The sequence below is a fragment of the Sciurus carolinensis genome, chromosome 3 (genome assembly GCF_902686445.1).
Source record: "Sciurus carolinensis chromosome 3, mSciCar1.2, whole genome shotgun sequence".
NCBI lineage: Eukaryota > Metazoa > Chordata > Mammalia > Rodentia > Sciuridae > Sciurus > Sciurus carolinensis.
This window is the reverse complement of record NC_062215.1, coordinates 95,945,860-95,962,362: the sequence shown is the minus strand read 5'-3', so window position 1 is coordinate 95,962,362 and position 16,503 is coordinate 95,945,860. Positions and strand designations below refer to the sequence as shown.

Below are 16,503 nucleotides of genomic sequence, written 5' to 3'. Positions count from 1 at the left end.
CTACAGTCCTTTTTTTATATTTTATTAGAGACAGGGTCTCACTGAGGTGCTTAGGGCCTTGCTAAGTTGCTGAGGCTGGGTTTGAATTAGGGATCCTCCTGCCTCATCTTCCCGAGTCACTGGATTACAGGTGTGTGACACTGCGCCCGGTCAAGATGTCTCTTTTTATTTTTAATTTATGTAAGTTAAGTATATATCTGTGTGTATGCACATACACACTTATATTTATTTATTTTTACTTTTATGTTTTGCAGTATTGGGGATTGAACCCAGGTATGATCTACCACTGAGTACATCTCTAGTCCTGTTTTGTTTTGTTTTGTTTTGTTTTGAGATAGGTTCTCACTGAGTCCTTGAGGTTTGTCTCAAACTTGCAATCCTTTTGCCTCAGCACCCCAAGTAGTCAGGATTACAAACCTGCACCACTGTGTCCAGTTTAGGACGTGTATTTAAAAAAATTACATCTGACTAAATTATTTGTATTTTCTTTTTGAGAATAAAATTTAAACATTTTAATAAAAATTTTAATAAAAATTTTCATATATATCTGAAAAAATATTTTTGTGTGTTTTGATTCTGAAGGTTTGAACGGGCCAATGAGTATACTCATCATTGAGGCGTTCTATGGAGGCTCCCATAAACAGCTAGTAGATCTGCTCCAAGAAGAACTAGAGAGCTGTGTCCTTTATACCCTTCCTGCAAAGAAATGGCATTGGAGAGCACGAACAGCAGCTTTGTACTTCTCTCAGAACGTTCCCATCAGTGAGCATTATAGGTAATCAGATCTCAGGAGGCATCTTCAACTTGTTTTTAATGTACTTGTTATCAGGGTGTTGTTTCTCTATAAGCATCTTTGAAAATTTCTTCAACTTTATATTTGGTTATTATGACTACAGTTGATACTTCTTTAGAGGCAGAAGCAGTGGAGTAACTTTACACTCTCAGAACACCTGGTTTTTAGGAAAGTGACTTCATTTAGAACCTGCAGATCTTTTATCTTGTGATTTTATGTGTATATGTGGATGTGGGAGTGTTGATCTTGAGCGTGTTGGTTTTTACTGTTGTTTGTTTTTGTTCCCTAACCTCCAATGCTTTTTTAAGTGAATATACAGTTTTAGTTTAGTTCATTATATCTGTTCTGTAGTAGGGGACAGGGTTGAAAAGATGGGTGTGACCAGAGTTTTAAAGACTATTAAGATTGACATAGATATGCATGTGCACGGTGAGTATGAAAGATGGAGAAATTGATTTTGTCTATGACAAACTGAAGGTGGATTTATTCAACTGGTAATGTGTGACTTAGTCTTAATGGTTGTGTAGATTTTGTAGTACAGACCTCAATTCTGAATTCTGATTTGTTAAAAAATGGGAAGTAGGAAGGCCTATTAGAAAGAGGGTTATAAGACATACTGAAAAGATGGAGAATTACTAATTACATTTGTAGGGGTAAAAGAAAGGAAGAAAGGAATCCCCTTAAACATCTCTCCCTTCTTATTCTCTGTTCTTATGCACTCCCATGTCTCTCCTTAATGTTAAATAGTAAAAGACTATCTGACTGGTTTACAGATGTGATAATCTTCCCATTCTTGGCCCCACTGTGTAGAACTGAGTTGTTTCAGGTAGTAGAGAGCAATGTCACACTGGTAGTGATGAAGTTAGAGACAGGTTGTTAGATGAAGGGCGTGTTGAAACCTGCAGTGTATACCTTGGTTCCAGTAGCCATACCCATCTGCTGCATGTAAAGTGAACCAAACACAAGAAAGACAGCAGCTTGTAATTTACATATCGGTTGCTGTTCTTAATAGTAATTTGGTGGATTCAGAGAATAACCCACTTTATGAATGAAAATCATGCATTGTCACTGAGAGTTCAGATTGTCAGAATAACAGTGAGTTTTCAAGTCATGCTGCTTGGAATTTTAAAGATAAAATGCAGTTTTAAGGCATATTGAGGATTTTGTGTTTTTCTAATCTAAAATGTAGGTTACATAAGTTAATGTTCTGATATCACTGAGTGAATACTGTTGATTCACTAATAGTGTGAGAAATTTTAATGAATGTGTTGATATAAAAGTTGTAAAGATAATGGTAAGACTTACTGTGTGAAAATCTGACTTTATAGTTGCTTTCACATCTTATTTAATTGTATTCTTGCAGTATCAATTGTATCATTACTCAAGGTTAAGAAATTGGAGAGTGATGGCACATTTTTGTTTGACATTACTCTTGGAAATAACCAATTGCTACTGTGATTTGAACATTGAAATGAACCTTTTCTCTATCTGCTGTTTGATTTCATTTTGATTATTCAGTACTGCAGAATTATTGTATCACAGACATCTTTACATGGGTAGCTCACAAACACTTCTGTGCACTTGGCTTTCATGCCTTCTTGGAAGACTGAAGCATTTGAGGATAAGTATCTCAATACTCATTGAAGCAGTCTTATGTGGGAGGTGGATTCCTGAAAGATCATTGTGTAAAGTTTTATTCTCTGAAAGCTGTAACCTCATTACTTAACAGTGGTATCTGCCATCTTTCAAAGTCAGCCATTTAATCTGCTCAGTTAATTGTATTAATCTAATCAGACTTCACCCAAATACATACCTCACCAGTTTAACTTACAGTTCTACTTGACCAAAGATAACTCATCTATTCTTTACCAAACAACTTTTTTGAATACTTTTGGAAAAATAGCAGATTGAAAACTTAAAACTAACTTAAAAATTATGCTTACTCTATCTTTGAAAAGTACAGGAATGACTTTTTGTTATGCCAGATAAATCTGATTGCAGTGGAAACTTTTAAATACTCAAAAAGTGTTTGCTTTCCGTTACTTATTCTTTTTGTGCATTTGGTAAATAAATTCCCAAAAATTCCTAAAGGTAAAATAGTTAAGCACCAATATTGTTTACTATGCAAAATTGCTCTTAACTAATAAGAATGTGTCTGATGAGAAAGCCCTTAAATGTAGGTTTGTTTGTTATTTTTCTCAGCTTCTGTACATGTAGTTAATTTTTATAAGTTATCTAGGAAGTATTTTACTATTAAGAGAATAAGTGATCAGACTAAGCAATCATTTTGATTTCATTTTGTCTTGACAACTAAAATAATACATCATGATTCACATTAGAACAATTCAATCTGATTCTAGATTACAAAAACTCAACAAGTTATTTTTCTCAAACGTAGTTGGTAATTATTGCAATTCTTAGGTTATATTGAAGCACTGCTTTTTGGAAACTTATAAAATGCACAGAAGGTTTCTGAAGATGGGGCTTGAGGAAAGACCTTCAATTTGTGTTCTGAAATGTATGAATCATTTATATAAGGATGAAGCTTTTTTACTTTCTTAGAATGTACCTTAGACTAGGCATCAAGAACATTTCATTCATTTTTCTTTCTGCAGTATCTCTACTGAACAAGAAGAGTCACTGTTATTTAAAAAAAATTTTTTTTTCTACTCTGCGATGCCTATAATATTTTGTTCTGCCTGAGGTATTGTGGAAGATACAGGTCATTGTCCACTGAAGTTTTTCTTTCTTGTTAATAGAATGCCAGTTTTCTTTGGGGTGGATAAGTATCCAGTCCCTGGGAAGGAAGCCTGATTGACCTAAGTTGGTTATGATGATCCCATTGTCTTTAGGTAAATTTCCCCAATGTTTCTTGCAACTAGGGTTGGTCAGGCCCCTGTTATGGCAAATTAGTGTTAAGTGGATGGATTATCTCTGGGCTATTCTTTTTCTTTTTAATTTTGCTTTTAAAAGGGGAGAGTTACCTCCTCTTTCCTCCATTTGACTACAGTTGTGATGTCTGTAATTTTGAAGTTCAAGAATAAGAACAAAACATCAGGATTGCCTCTAATGGCTGACAAAAGACTAGAAAGAGGTGGCCTAGATTTGCATAATATCACTCTCAAGTTATTTGAAGAACCTTGCCTCTAAAACATCTGGAAATTCTTCACAAAACAACTTTGTCTCTCTTCCTTTAATTGAGAGAGGAGTACTAAAATCTCTGAGGGTAATTATGGTTTTGTGTATTTTTCTTTCATTACTATCGTGTTTTGTTTTTATTTAACTGATAAAAAAGTAAAAATTCTACATATTAATAGGGAACCATATGATGCTTTGAGACATGTATACATTGTGTAATGTTTAAGTCAGGTTAAACATTCTTATCTCCCCAGACATTGGTCATTTCTTTAGGATGAAAGCATTTAGAATTACTTATTTCTTGTTTATTGAAATATATAGTAAATAATTTTTTCCATGGTCATTACCCTAACAGCACACCAAAACTTCTTACACCTATCTAAAAAATCTTTCTCTATCATTTTCTAGAAGACTCATCAAGACATATTGAGTGAAAAAAAGATGTAGAACAGTGTTGTTTTGTGCTGTCTTTGGTATGAAGAAAGAGAGGTATAGGAACAAATCAGCAGAAGAGAGTATACATAAAAATAATTGCCCGGGGAAGAGTGTGATAGAAGCAGTCAGTGCCCTACCTATGCTCCTTGGACCTTTCCTTGACCCTGTTTGCTACTTGTTGCTTTATCTGCAGTTCTTTGGCTCAGGGAACAGCTGCTCTGCCATGTATGCAGTAGGCTGGCAGCAGCCTTCCATGAATGATCCTCATCCTTCATCAGGAAATATAACTCTAAATTCAAAGAAGTCATCATGCCTGTTGAAAAATAGAATTGAATCATACTGAAAATACTGCATATCATAATATGAAATTGAAAGCAAATATATAATGGAGTTGAACATACTCAAAAGTAGTTATTTTGAAATCATAAAATGCATCGATCTCAGGCATGATTTTTTTTTTAAAGAATTTTTGGAAGAAAGAAGAATATAACTACAGATATAGGACAGATAATAAAAATGAGAAATGCTCTGAATCCTTTTATGCTAATACGTAAAGTTAGACAAAATGAACAATTTCTTAGAAAATCATATCTTTGAAACCCTCACTCAACATGAAATAGAACATCTAAATGGATGTGTAATCATTAAACTTCAGTAAGGCAAGGGTCAGGTCCTTAGACTGTGTTGGTTTACCATCCCTGTGCCACTGTCCCTCTTCCCAAACTTGAGTTTTGTGAGGTCCAGTGTCTTCTTTTTTAGATTTTCTGTTTCATTACTTCCTCCACATAAGCTTTTCTTAATGTCCATGGAGGGGGAAAGCAAATAGTGGATAGAAAATAAATCAAGTATAAGTTCAAGCAGATAAGTAATGCATAAAGTAAAATTAAAGCTTAAAGTGATATTTCATTGTTTATACTTCTGTTATGATTTGCTGTTTTCCTTAGTGGTACCATGACTGAGGTATTTTGCTAATCAGATTCTTTTATTTTCTTTTTCCCCTTGAATGACCTATTCACTGTAAAATATTGAATGTAGTGCTGGGAAAATGAATGGTGTGAATTACTTATGTGTGCTTTTTTTTTATAACTAACTCATGAATATGGGTAAACTAGTGGATATGGTTGAAATTAAAAGGAAGGTGGTGGTTTCTCAAACAGTTGTCACTTAAAATTAGTAAATTAAGTCTGGGGATTTAGCTCAGTTTGAGAGCACTTGCCTAGCATGCACAAGTTACTGGGTTTCATTTTCAACACCAAAAAACAAAACCAAAATTAGTAATTTAAATTTTCCCTTCCTTGATAGTTATATTTGTTTTGAATTTTTGCCTCTTGATAAAAAATTAACTTCCTTAATAATTTAATATTATAACTAAATTATAACTACTGCTATAAGACTTTAATTAAAATATACCTTTCTGAATAATTTTAGACTATTTTACCATGAAAACACCTTTTTATTAGTTTTGTATCATAGTTGGGATATAAAAATAAAAAATGTTTTCAGAATTTGTAGGGGGTGCTGAGGTTGTCGCTCAGTGGTTAGAGCACTTGCCTCACATGTGTGAGGCACTGGATTCTATTCTCAAGACCACATATAAATAACATGTCCATCAACAACTAAAAAAAATTTAAAAAATAATTTGTAGGTAGGTGAGGTAGTGTTAAGGCTTATGTAGGACATCTTTTTTTTATCTCTATAGTAAGCACAATAAAATTTAATGGTATTAAATAATAATAAGTAATATATTGAATATTACCTCATGGAAGGCATTCTATGGTCCTGAAAGCTAGATATTATTATTTTCATACTACAGAGAAGAAAATCAAGACTTCCAGAATCACGGTGTTACATAGCTAGATGTGTGGTTTGAGCTCCAAGTCTGGCTACCTGCAAAGGCCATATACAGTTTGTTCTTTGTAAGCCTGTGCCCTAAACCACTCTTCTATCTTAATTCCCACCCAAAGAAGGAAAAATGAACTAATGAATTTAAACCCAAGTATCTCTTGATTAAAAGTATATTACTAGATTTTACTATTACTGAGTGTGGTACTTCTCCTGGTCTTGAGAAATATTACAGTTCTTGAATATTGCTGGAGTCTGGAGGATGAAAGCCTTTCTAGTTCTGTAAATCTGTGATGTTCTCATTTTTCATCAGCATATTTCCCTGTAGTTTTCAGCTTTAAAAGTTACAAGTCATTTGAATTTTCATCTTTGGGGGCTTTTCCTTAAAATACAAATAAGGAACTACATATAATGTTTACTTTATTCATAGGGTAGACTGATGAATACACAAGTAACATTCTCTGTCTAGGATACTCAATACCTGCCATTCCCCAATTATCTTCAAACTAGTATACTGTGAAGTTCTCTGCTTGGTTTTTGAACTTGGCTAGGGGCAGCATTCCATTACTACCCAGCTCACTAGCCTTATATCATTACCAGCTGTGTGCACTTCTTGGGGTTTGGATGATGTTCTGACACTGTATAAATAATTTTGTCATTAGGTGCAATGTAGCATCCCATAATCTCACCAACATATGACTGCTCCATTTATGAGAATTGGCTGAGAGATTCCCCATCTCTTGCTCAGCCAACCAGGTTCCCTATCCTATAGTGCCTTGTTGTGGGATTTTCTTTTGGTTTGTTTTCATATCAATCTTGCTATCCTGTCTGACCAGCACACACTAGCTTTCTAGATTTGTATGGCCCTTTAGACTTCCCTCAAAATATTTTATCTTAGTCAAGTCTCTTCTGATTGTTCTGTTTAGCCATCTGGACTTTTATGTTGAAAATGTTGCTGATTACAACCTTACAGAAATAGAATAATCCTGCAACCAAATTGCAATTTGGTCAGTCTCTGTCTCACTGTCCTTTCTTTTTCTCTTTCTTCTCTCTCGCACATACGTGTGACACAAGCACACTTTTATAAATTCTTTATTGCCAAACAAGAATGTAAAACTGTCCCCATGCTCCCTAAATGATGACTTCTTCTTTTTCTACTTTTCTTTGTATTCATTTGTCCTTGCTCTGACGAAGTAAAATAGCCCATTAGTGGGGAGAAAATGTTTTCTTGTTCTGAAGTTCATAGTTTTTCTCATCACAATCTACTAATTAAAAAATGTTTGTGTAGTTAGTAGCAATAGTGTGAAGCCACTACTTCCAAGCAGCTAAGCCTTGCAGTGCAATTTAAAGTGTTTGTTTTAAATATCCTTTGTAGCTTATTTTAAAAATAAAATAACACATGTAAGATTCTGTACAACCTCCTTCCCATGTAATGGTTCATGTGCATACATTATTTCTAACAGACTTTATGCCTTTAAGACCTCTATGGTAGATCTCCCATACATTTACTCTTTGAAATCTGATAACTATATTTTAAAAGACAACTGGATGTTCACTACCCTTTTACACAAGAGAGAAAATCTTTGCTTTTAATGAATAGAATGGAAAAGGAAAAGAATAAAGAAAAATATGTCCCTACATGGATACAGAACATACTATTATATAAAAGAGCTCTGACTAGAGAGTAAGGGAGGGACTTTTATAATTTTGCTTTTGTAAGTGTTACACTCATTTCTGACATCATAATTGAATGTGTTTATGTGACTTTAGAACACGCCAATCTGTTTTTAGGTGTTGAGCGTCTTCATGGTTAATCTCCATAGCTTGGGAAAATTATGTTTAGGAAATGAAAGATATTTTGATTCTACTTTCATTCTCAATATTTGTTTATTTGAGAAAGCTTTTGTGCTTTTATTAAGGTTTTAGTCAATGAAGATATGTTCACTTTTGTTACTTTACCATATGCACATTTCTCAGTCTCTGACATACTATATTCAGTATCTGTAAAGCCACAAGGAAGATCCTCTCTGCCCTTTCCTTCCACTTAAGCCTCCTTACTTAAGGAATGCTTCATGCTTGCTTGTACCCTTGGGGGTCACATTTGATCTCCTGTCCTCCTTGGAGCACATTGTTCCATCCACTAAAGGACTTAGTGCATGCTCACTCTAGACTATGGTGTTAAGAAGCATGATGGCCCCATTACTATCTTGAGCTGTTTGCCCATACAGGTAGCTGCAGTGGGAGGCAGGAGCTGAGTCAGGATCCTTCTTACGAAGATGCACGTGTCCATTTCGTCCTTTTATCTTTCTAAAGAATGTAGTTTTATTGTATTTTTTATTGTATTTCTTGTAATGTATACACACACATTTTGGTAAAACTTACATGTACCAAATCCAAAACTATATATTTAGTTTTACCAAAATCCCTAGACTAATTTTTTTTCCAACTCTTTTCAAGCCCTGTTTCCATTATTCATTTCCTCCCTAAGTATTATTAAGAGCTTATATATTAGGAGCCAGTGCTGTGCTAGTACTGGTGATGTAAAAGCAGACTTGACAAACTAGGACAAACTCAGATGCACAACATCAGCACATAGTAAGTCCTTAATAAACCCTCTGTTGTTGGAAAGAAAAGCTTAGTGTCTGTATTCATTTGCTAGTATTGATAGCCTTGATTAAATAGCCTCTGATTAGAAAAACTCTAGTGGCTTCTCATTGCATATATAAGTCCAGATAACACACAAGGGTGTGCCGTGGCCCACACGATCTGGGCCCTGTCTGAATCTGTAACCGCATCTCCTAATTCTATCATCTCATTAATCTGCTGTTGCAGCACTGCCTTGTTTACTCAGTCTGAAACATCAAGCTCTTTCCTGCCTCAGGTCTTATAACTACTTGCTGGTCCCTTTGCCAACAATGCTTAGGCATGCCCCCTTTCCACATCCTTTGCTCTTCCTTGTTTTCTCCTTTCCACTTCTGAGATTCTAGCTAAATTTCACTTTCTCAGAGAGGCCTTGCCTGGACACTTATCCTAAAATAAACCTTCTGCTTCAGTACCTTTTTACCTGCTCTGTAGTATCATTTTATGAGACTTGGGATTTTGTTTGTTTGCTTGATATTTTTCTCTCTTTCCATTTTCATGATGGAAGGGACCATATCTGTCTTGTTTACCATTTTATCCTCAACATCTAGAATGCTGCTTGTACCTGCTTAGTAAATATGATTGAATGAATTAATAGACTTGGAAAATATAAACAAAATGTGTTTGCAGTTGGCTTTATTAATTTTCTTATTCTTTCTGCTATAAGCACTATAGCTGTCCTGTGTTTGTGTCATCTCTTCTAAATAGAAACTGCATGGACATTTAGGGACCTGTGCTACTGAGTTTTTTGGGATTAAACTAAAAAATTCCATACGTACTTACTTGTTTTTATGGATTATATTAATCTTGCTATGTAATCATACAGTTATCCACTATGTAAATTTTGATGAAAGAAAACATTTTTTATGAAATTTCATCTGTATAAAAGTGTTTCTAGGTAAAAATGTGAGTTTCTAGAATTTAGAATATACATGCAAAATTTTATAAAATATTATGTGATTGTATTTAAGAATTTTTAGGTTTGGCAATGGCCACTCATGAACAGTGGCCTTTTAATTTATGGTACAAAAACTTTTACAATGAAGGAGAAATTAGAATTTTTCCCAAAGAGGTGTTTTGCTTAGTCACTGCAATTATTTAAGCATTTAAAAACATCTTTTTTAGTGCTTTTAGATATACATTCTTCCTTTTGGTTACAGACACCATTAGTCACCATTGCTTTTCACATTTATGTTACTTGAGTGGCTCATTTAGACCTCTGTAGCCTCTGGCTTAGCATCTATACAAGAATGAATTTTCAAATGATCTTTAATAAAAATTTTTAATTGTACATATATCTGTAACATAATTTATGGTTCTATTCTGTTTTATTTTTTTGTTTATTCTAATTAGTCTTACACAACAGCAGAATGCATTTGACTCATTGTACACAAATGGAGCACAATTTTCATTCCTCTGATCATACATGATGCAGAATCACACTATTTGTTCAAATCATACACATACATAGGGTAATAATGATCATTTCATTCCACTATCTCCCTGCCCCCATATGCCCTAGCCTCTCTTCACTCCCCTCTGCCAAATCCAAAATTCCTCCATTTTTCCCTTACCCCTGCCCCCCATTGTGGATCTGCATCCTCTTATTAGAGAAAACATTTGGCCTTTGGTTTTTTTTTGGGCGGGGAGGATTGACTTACTTCATTTAGCATGATATTCTTCAGTTCCATTCATTTACCTGCAAATGCCATAATTTCATTCTTCTTTAAGACTCAGTAATATTCCACTATGTATATATACCACAATTTCTTTATCCATTCATCTATTGAAGGGACCTAAGTAGGTTCCACAGTTTAGTTTTTGTGAATTGAGCTGCTGTAAACATTGAAATGTCTGCATCACTATGGTAAACTGATTTTAAGTTCTTTGGGTATAGACTGAGGAGTGGGATAACTGGGTCAAATGGTTGTTCTATTCCAAGTTTTCTAAGGAATCTCCATACTGCTTTCCAGGGTGGTTGCACCAATTTCCAGTCCCACCAGCAAAGAATGAGTGTACCTTTCCCTCCACATCCTTACCAACACTTACTGTTACTTGTATTCTTGATAATTGCCATTCTGACTAAAGTGAGATGAAATCTTAGAGTAGTTTTGATTTGCATTTGTCTAATTATGAGAAATGTTGAACACTTTTCATATATTTGTTGCTCGATTATAGATCTTCTGTAAAGTGCTCAGTTCCTTAGCTCATTTATTGATTGGGTCATTTTTTTTTTTTTTGGTGTTAAGTTTTTTGAGTTCTTTATATGTCCTGGAGGTTAGTGCTCTATCTTATGTGCATGTGGTAAAGATTTTGTTCCATTCCATAGGCTCTCTCTTAATGTTATTGATTGCTTCCTTTGCTGAGAAGAAGCTTTATAGTTTGAATCCATCTCATTTATTGATTCTTGATTTTATTTCTTGTGCTTTAAGAGTCTTTTTAAGGAAGTCATGTCCCAAGCTGTCATGATGAAGACCTGGGTCTCCTTTTTCTTCTATTAGGTGCAGGGTCTCTGGTCTAATTCCTAGGTCCTTGATCTACTTTCAGTTCCGTTTTGTGCAGGGCGAGAGATAGAGATTTAATTTTATTTTACTACATATGGATTTCCAATTTTCCCAGCACCGTTTGTTGAAGAAGCTATCCTTTCTCCCATGAATGGTTTTGGTACCTTTGTCTAGTATGAGATAACTGTATTTATGTGGGTTTGTTTTGCGTCCTCTATTCTGTACCATTGGTCTCCCATCTATTTTGGTGCTAATAGCATGCCGTTTTTATTACTGTAGCTCTATAGAATAGTTTAAGGTCTGGTATTGTGATGCCTCCTGCTTCAGGCTTCTTGCTAAGGATTGCATTGACTATTCTGGGTCTCTTATTTTTCCAAATGAGTTTCATGATTGCTTTTTCTAGTTCTATGAGGAATGCTGTTGGGATTTTCATTGGAATTACTTTACATTTGTATAATGCTTTTGGTAGTATGGCCATTTTGACAATATTAATTTTGCCTATCCAAAACCATGGGAGATCTTTCCATCTTCTAAGGTTTTCTTCAATTTCTTTCTTTAGTGTTCTGTAGTTTTCATTGTAGAATTCCTTCACATCTTTTGTTAGGTTGATTCCCAAGTATTTTTTTTTTTTTTTTGAGGCTATTGTCAATGGTATAGTTTTTTAAATTTTTCCTTCAGAGAATTCACCACTTATATACAGAAATTCATTAGATTTATGGGTGTTGATTTTATATCCTGCTACTTTGCTGAATTCATTTATTAGTTATAGAATTTTTCTGGTGGAATTTTTTGGTTCCTCTAAGTATAGAATCATGTTGTCGGCAAATGGTTATAGTTTGACGACTTCTTTTCTCATTTGTATCCCTTTAATTTCTTTCATCTTTCTAATTACTCTGGCTAGAGTTTCAAGGCCTATGTTGAATAAAAGTGGTGGAAGAGGGCATGCCTGTCTTGTTTCAGTTTTTAGAGAGAATGCTTTCAATTTTTCTCCATTTAGAATGATGTTGGCCTTGGTCTTAGCATAGATAGTTTTTACAATGTTGAGGAATGTTCCTATTATCCCTAGTTTTTTTAGTAGTTTGAACATGAAGGGGTGCTGTATTTTGTCAAATGCCTTTCCTGCATCTATGGAGATGATCATATGGTTCTTGTCTTTAAGTCTATTGACGTGATGAATTAACATTTATTGATTTCCAAATGTTGAACCAACCTTGCATCCCTGGGATAAACCCCACTTGATAAATCATTGGTGCACTTTCTTTAAATATGTTTTTGTATGCAGTTTGCCAGAATTCTATTGAGAATTTTTGCATCCATATTCATCAGGAATATTGGTCTCAAATTTTCTTTTCTTGATGTGTCTTTGTCTGGTTTTGGAATAAGTGTGATAATAGCTTCATAGAATGAGTTTTGAAGGGTTCCAGAACCTCCGTTTTTATTTCATGGAATACTTTGAGAAATATTGGTATTAGTTCTTCTTTTGAGCTCTTGTAGAGCTCAGCTGAGAATCCATCTGGTCCTGGTTGATAGGCTTTTGATGTCATCTTCTATTTCATTGATTGAAATTGATCTGTTTAAATTGTGTATGTCCTCCTGCTTCAGTTTGGGTAGATTATATGTCTCTAGAAATTTGTCAGTGTCTTCAAGATTTTCTTGTATTAGAGTATAAATTTTTTCAAAATAGTTTCTAATTATCTTCTGTATTTCAATAGTGGCTATCATGATATTTCCCTTTTTATCATAAATTTTAGTAATTTGAGTTTTTGCTCTCCTCTTTGTTAGTATGACTAAGGGTTGAGTGATTTTATTTATTTTTTCAAAGAACCAACTTTTTGTTTTGACAATTTTTAAAATTGTTTCTTTTGTTTCAATTTCATTGATTTCAGCTCAGATTTTAAATATTTCCTGTCTTCTACTTTTGTTGTCGATTTGTTCTCCTTTTTCTAGGAATTTTGAGATGTAATGTTAGGTCATTTACTTGTTGACTTTTTATTCTTTTAATGAATGAGCGCAGTGCTTAGCACTGCCTTCATAGTTTCCCAGAGATTTTGATATGTTGTATCAGTGTTCTCATTCACTTAAATAAGAATTGTTTTATCTCCTCCCTGTTGTCTTCTACCACCCATTGTTCTTTCAGTAGGATATTGTTTAGTCTCCATGTGTTGGAGTAACTTCTATATTTTTATTTTATCATTGATTTCTAATTTCATTCCATTTTCATCTGATGGAATGCAGAGTAGTATCTTTTTTTTTTTTTTTTTTTTTTTTTTTTTGCTAATTGCTAAAAGTTGCTTTGTGGCATAACATGGTCTATTTTAGGGAAAGATCCATGTGCTACTGAGAAGAAAGTGTATTTGCTTGTTCATGGATGAAAATTTCTGTATATGTCTGTTAAGTCTAAATTATTGATTATATTATTGAGTTCTGTAGTTTCTTTGTTTAGTTTTTGTTTGGAAGATCTGTCCAGTGGTGAGAGTGGTGCGTTAAAGTCACCCAGTATTGTTGTGGTCTGTTTGATTCTTGAAATTGAGAAGGGTTTGTTTGATGTAAGTAGATGCTCCATTGTTTGGGCCTGTATATTTACAATTGTTATGTCTTGCTAGTGTATGCTTCCCTTAAGCAGTATGAAATGTCCTTCTTTATCCCTTCTGACTAACTTTGGTCTGAAGTTCACTTTATCAGATATGAGGATAGAAACCCTGTTTGTTTACACAGGCCATGTGAGTGATGTGTTTTCTTCCCAAACCTTTTACCTTCAGTCTTTAGATGTCTTTTCCTATGAGTCGAGTCTTTTGAAGGCAGCAAGAAGGCTGGGTCTTTTTTTTTTTTTTTTTTTCAATCCAATCTGCCATTCTATGTCTTTTGATTGATGAGTTTAGGATATTAACATTCATTGTTATTATTGAGATATGATTTGTATTCCTGGCCATTTTAGTTTGTTTTTGTTTTGTACCTTGACTTGGTTTCTCCTTTGATTGGCTTTTCCTTCAGTGTATTTCCTTCCTTTGCTGATTTTCATTGTTGTTTTTCATTTTCTCCACATGGATTATTTTGCTGAGGATGGTCTGTAATGCAGGCTTTCTAGTTGCAAATTCTTTTAACTTTTGTTTATTGTGGAAGATTTTTATTTTGTCATTAAATCTGAAGCTTAATTTTGCTGGATCTAAGATCCTTGGTTGGCATCCATTCTTTCAGAGTTTGGTATATGTTGTTCTAGGACCTCCTAGCTTTGAGAGTCTGGTTTGAGAAATCTGCTAAGATCCAAATTGTTTTCCCCCTATATGTAATCTGATACTTTTCTCTTGTGGCCTTTAAAATTCTATTCTTTTTCTGTATGCTAGGCATTTTCATTATAATGTGCCTTGGTGTGAAAGTGTTGTAATTTTGTACATTTGGTTTCCTGTAATAGTCTTTTTTTAAAAAAATATTTTTAGTTGTAGATGGACACAAATACCTTTATTTTGTTTGTTTATTTTTATGTGGTGCTGGGAATTGAACCCAGTTCCTTACAAAGCAAATGCTCCACCACTGAGCCACAAGCCCAGGTCCCCTGTAAGCCTCTTTTATTTGATTTTCCATTTCAATCTTCAGATTTGGGAAATTTTCTGATCTTACTTCCCTGAGAAGATTGTTCATTCCTTTGGTTTGTATCTCTGCCTTCCTCTGTCCCAATAATTCTTAAATTTGGTCTTTTTACATTTATCCCATGATTCTTGGAAGTTACCATCTTCATTGTGTGGTTAACTTAATTTTCAAGATTATATATTTTGTCTTCATTGCCTGAGGTTCTGTCTTCCATGTGATCTAGTCTGTTGGTGATATTTTCTTTTGAGTTTTTAATTTAGTTCATTTTAGTTCATTGTTTCATTTCAAGGATTTCTGGTTTTTTTTTTTCCAGAATCTCCCTTTATTGAAGTGATCTTTTGCTGCCTGCTCTTGCTTTCTTATATCATCCTTTATTTTGCAGGCCATTTTAACTATTTACACTCTGAACTCCTTTTCTGGTATTTCTTTTATTGTGCTGTCAATGAATTCTATCCATTGTAGCATCATGGTTTGTTTGGGTGTGCTTTCTTCCCTTGTTTATTCATGTTGTTGGTGTCTTCCCCTCTAGCAGTATGGATCCTAGATATTACAGTTTTTACCCTATAAGCTTATAGTGTCCCTGCAGGTTTCCAATACCTCGCCTTTAAGGGGGAGATCAATATTAACAACACCCAATGCAAACAATATGCAGCCTTAAACCAAATATCTCCTACTAAGATGTTTATAGGTTTGTCGCAATAAACACAAATGATATGTTTGATTTTTATCTACGGTATAAACAGTAAGTTTGCAAAAGGATCTACAGTTTCTAATGGTGGACAAGAGAGAACTGGGGGGTGTAGGATGAGATATTAATGAGGTAGAGTGAGAATATAGAAGTTTTAGATCAAAGGAAGTCAGAAAGAGAAATTGAAAGAAGTCAGCTGTTAGCAGGAGAAAAGAGAGAAAGAGACTCCTGGGAGATGGATAAGTGGGAGGGAACTAGAGAAAGAGAGAAAAATAAAAGTACATAGAAGAAGAAGAAAATGTAGAAATAAAAGAATGTAGAACAAAGTTGTAATATACTATTCAGACATCCCAATCCTCAGAAGCCAGATGCATGAAAAGTACTTGATTTCACAAATGTAGGGGAAGTGAGTGTGAGAAAAGAAAGAAAGAAAGAAAAAAAATCTTGGAAAATTGAACAGTTGTTTCTGTTACAGTTGAATATCTTCTCTGCTTCCCTTCTTATCTGATCAGTAGGTTGTCTGGAATTTGCTGGTATCTCCACCCTCAGGATGGAGAAGGTTACTAGGGTGGGTTAGTTTTGGAAGTGGAACTCCTGGAGGCAGGATAGAGCACTTGCCAGTCCCCACCGGAAGACTGCACCTCAGGAATCTCCTTTGGGGTACATTTGTGTGATGTGGGAGCCTGGTCTTAGCCCTTTACATTGCCTGTGGACCCCACAATTCCTGGTCTCTAATTTAGTCTCTAAACTGTATCTCTCTCTTCCCCACCCTTTCTATTTCCCAATCAGGAAGCTTCTCTTCAGAGGTCCTGAGGGCTGAGCCTGGGTCCTGTGTGCCTGTTGTGGAGAGATGTTCTGTATCAGGCAGATCAGGACCA

General features: G+C 34.6%; 1 protein-coding gene across 16 annotated transcripts in view; it reads left to right on the top strand.

Annotated features, from left to right (window-relative positions):
- The window catches only part of Gtdc1 (glycosyltransferase like domain containing 1), a 399,059-nt gene that overhangs the window by 121,194 nt on the left and 261,362 nt on the right, over positions 1-16,503 (top strand). For 14 of the 16 annotated variants that reach the window (XR_007107717.1, XM_047544995.1, XM_047545003.1 and 11 more), the window contains one exon: positions 583-775. The exons of the other annotated variants lie outside the window; for them this stretch is intronic. Coding sequence is in view for 13 of the 14 variants with exons in the window: in XM_047544995.1 (XP_047400951.1) it covers positions 583-775 (193 nt within the window). In the remaining variant the exon portion in view is untranslated. The remainder of the gene's footprint in view (positions 1-582; positions 776-16,503) is intronic. 16 annotated transcript variants of the gene reach the window in all.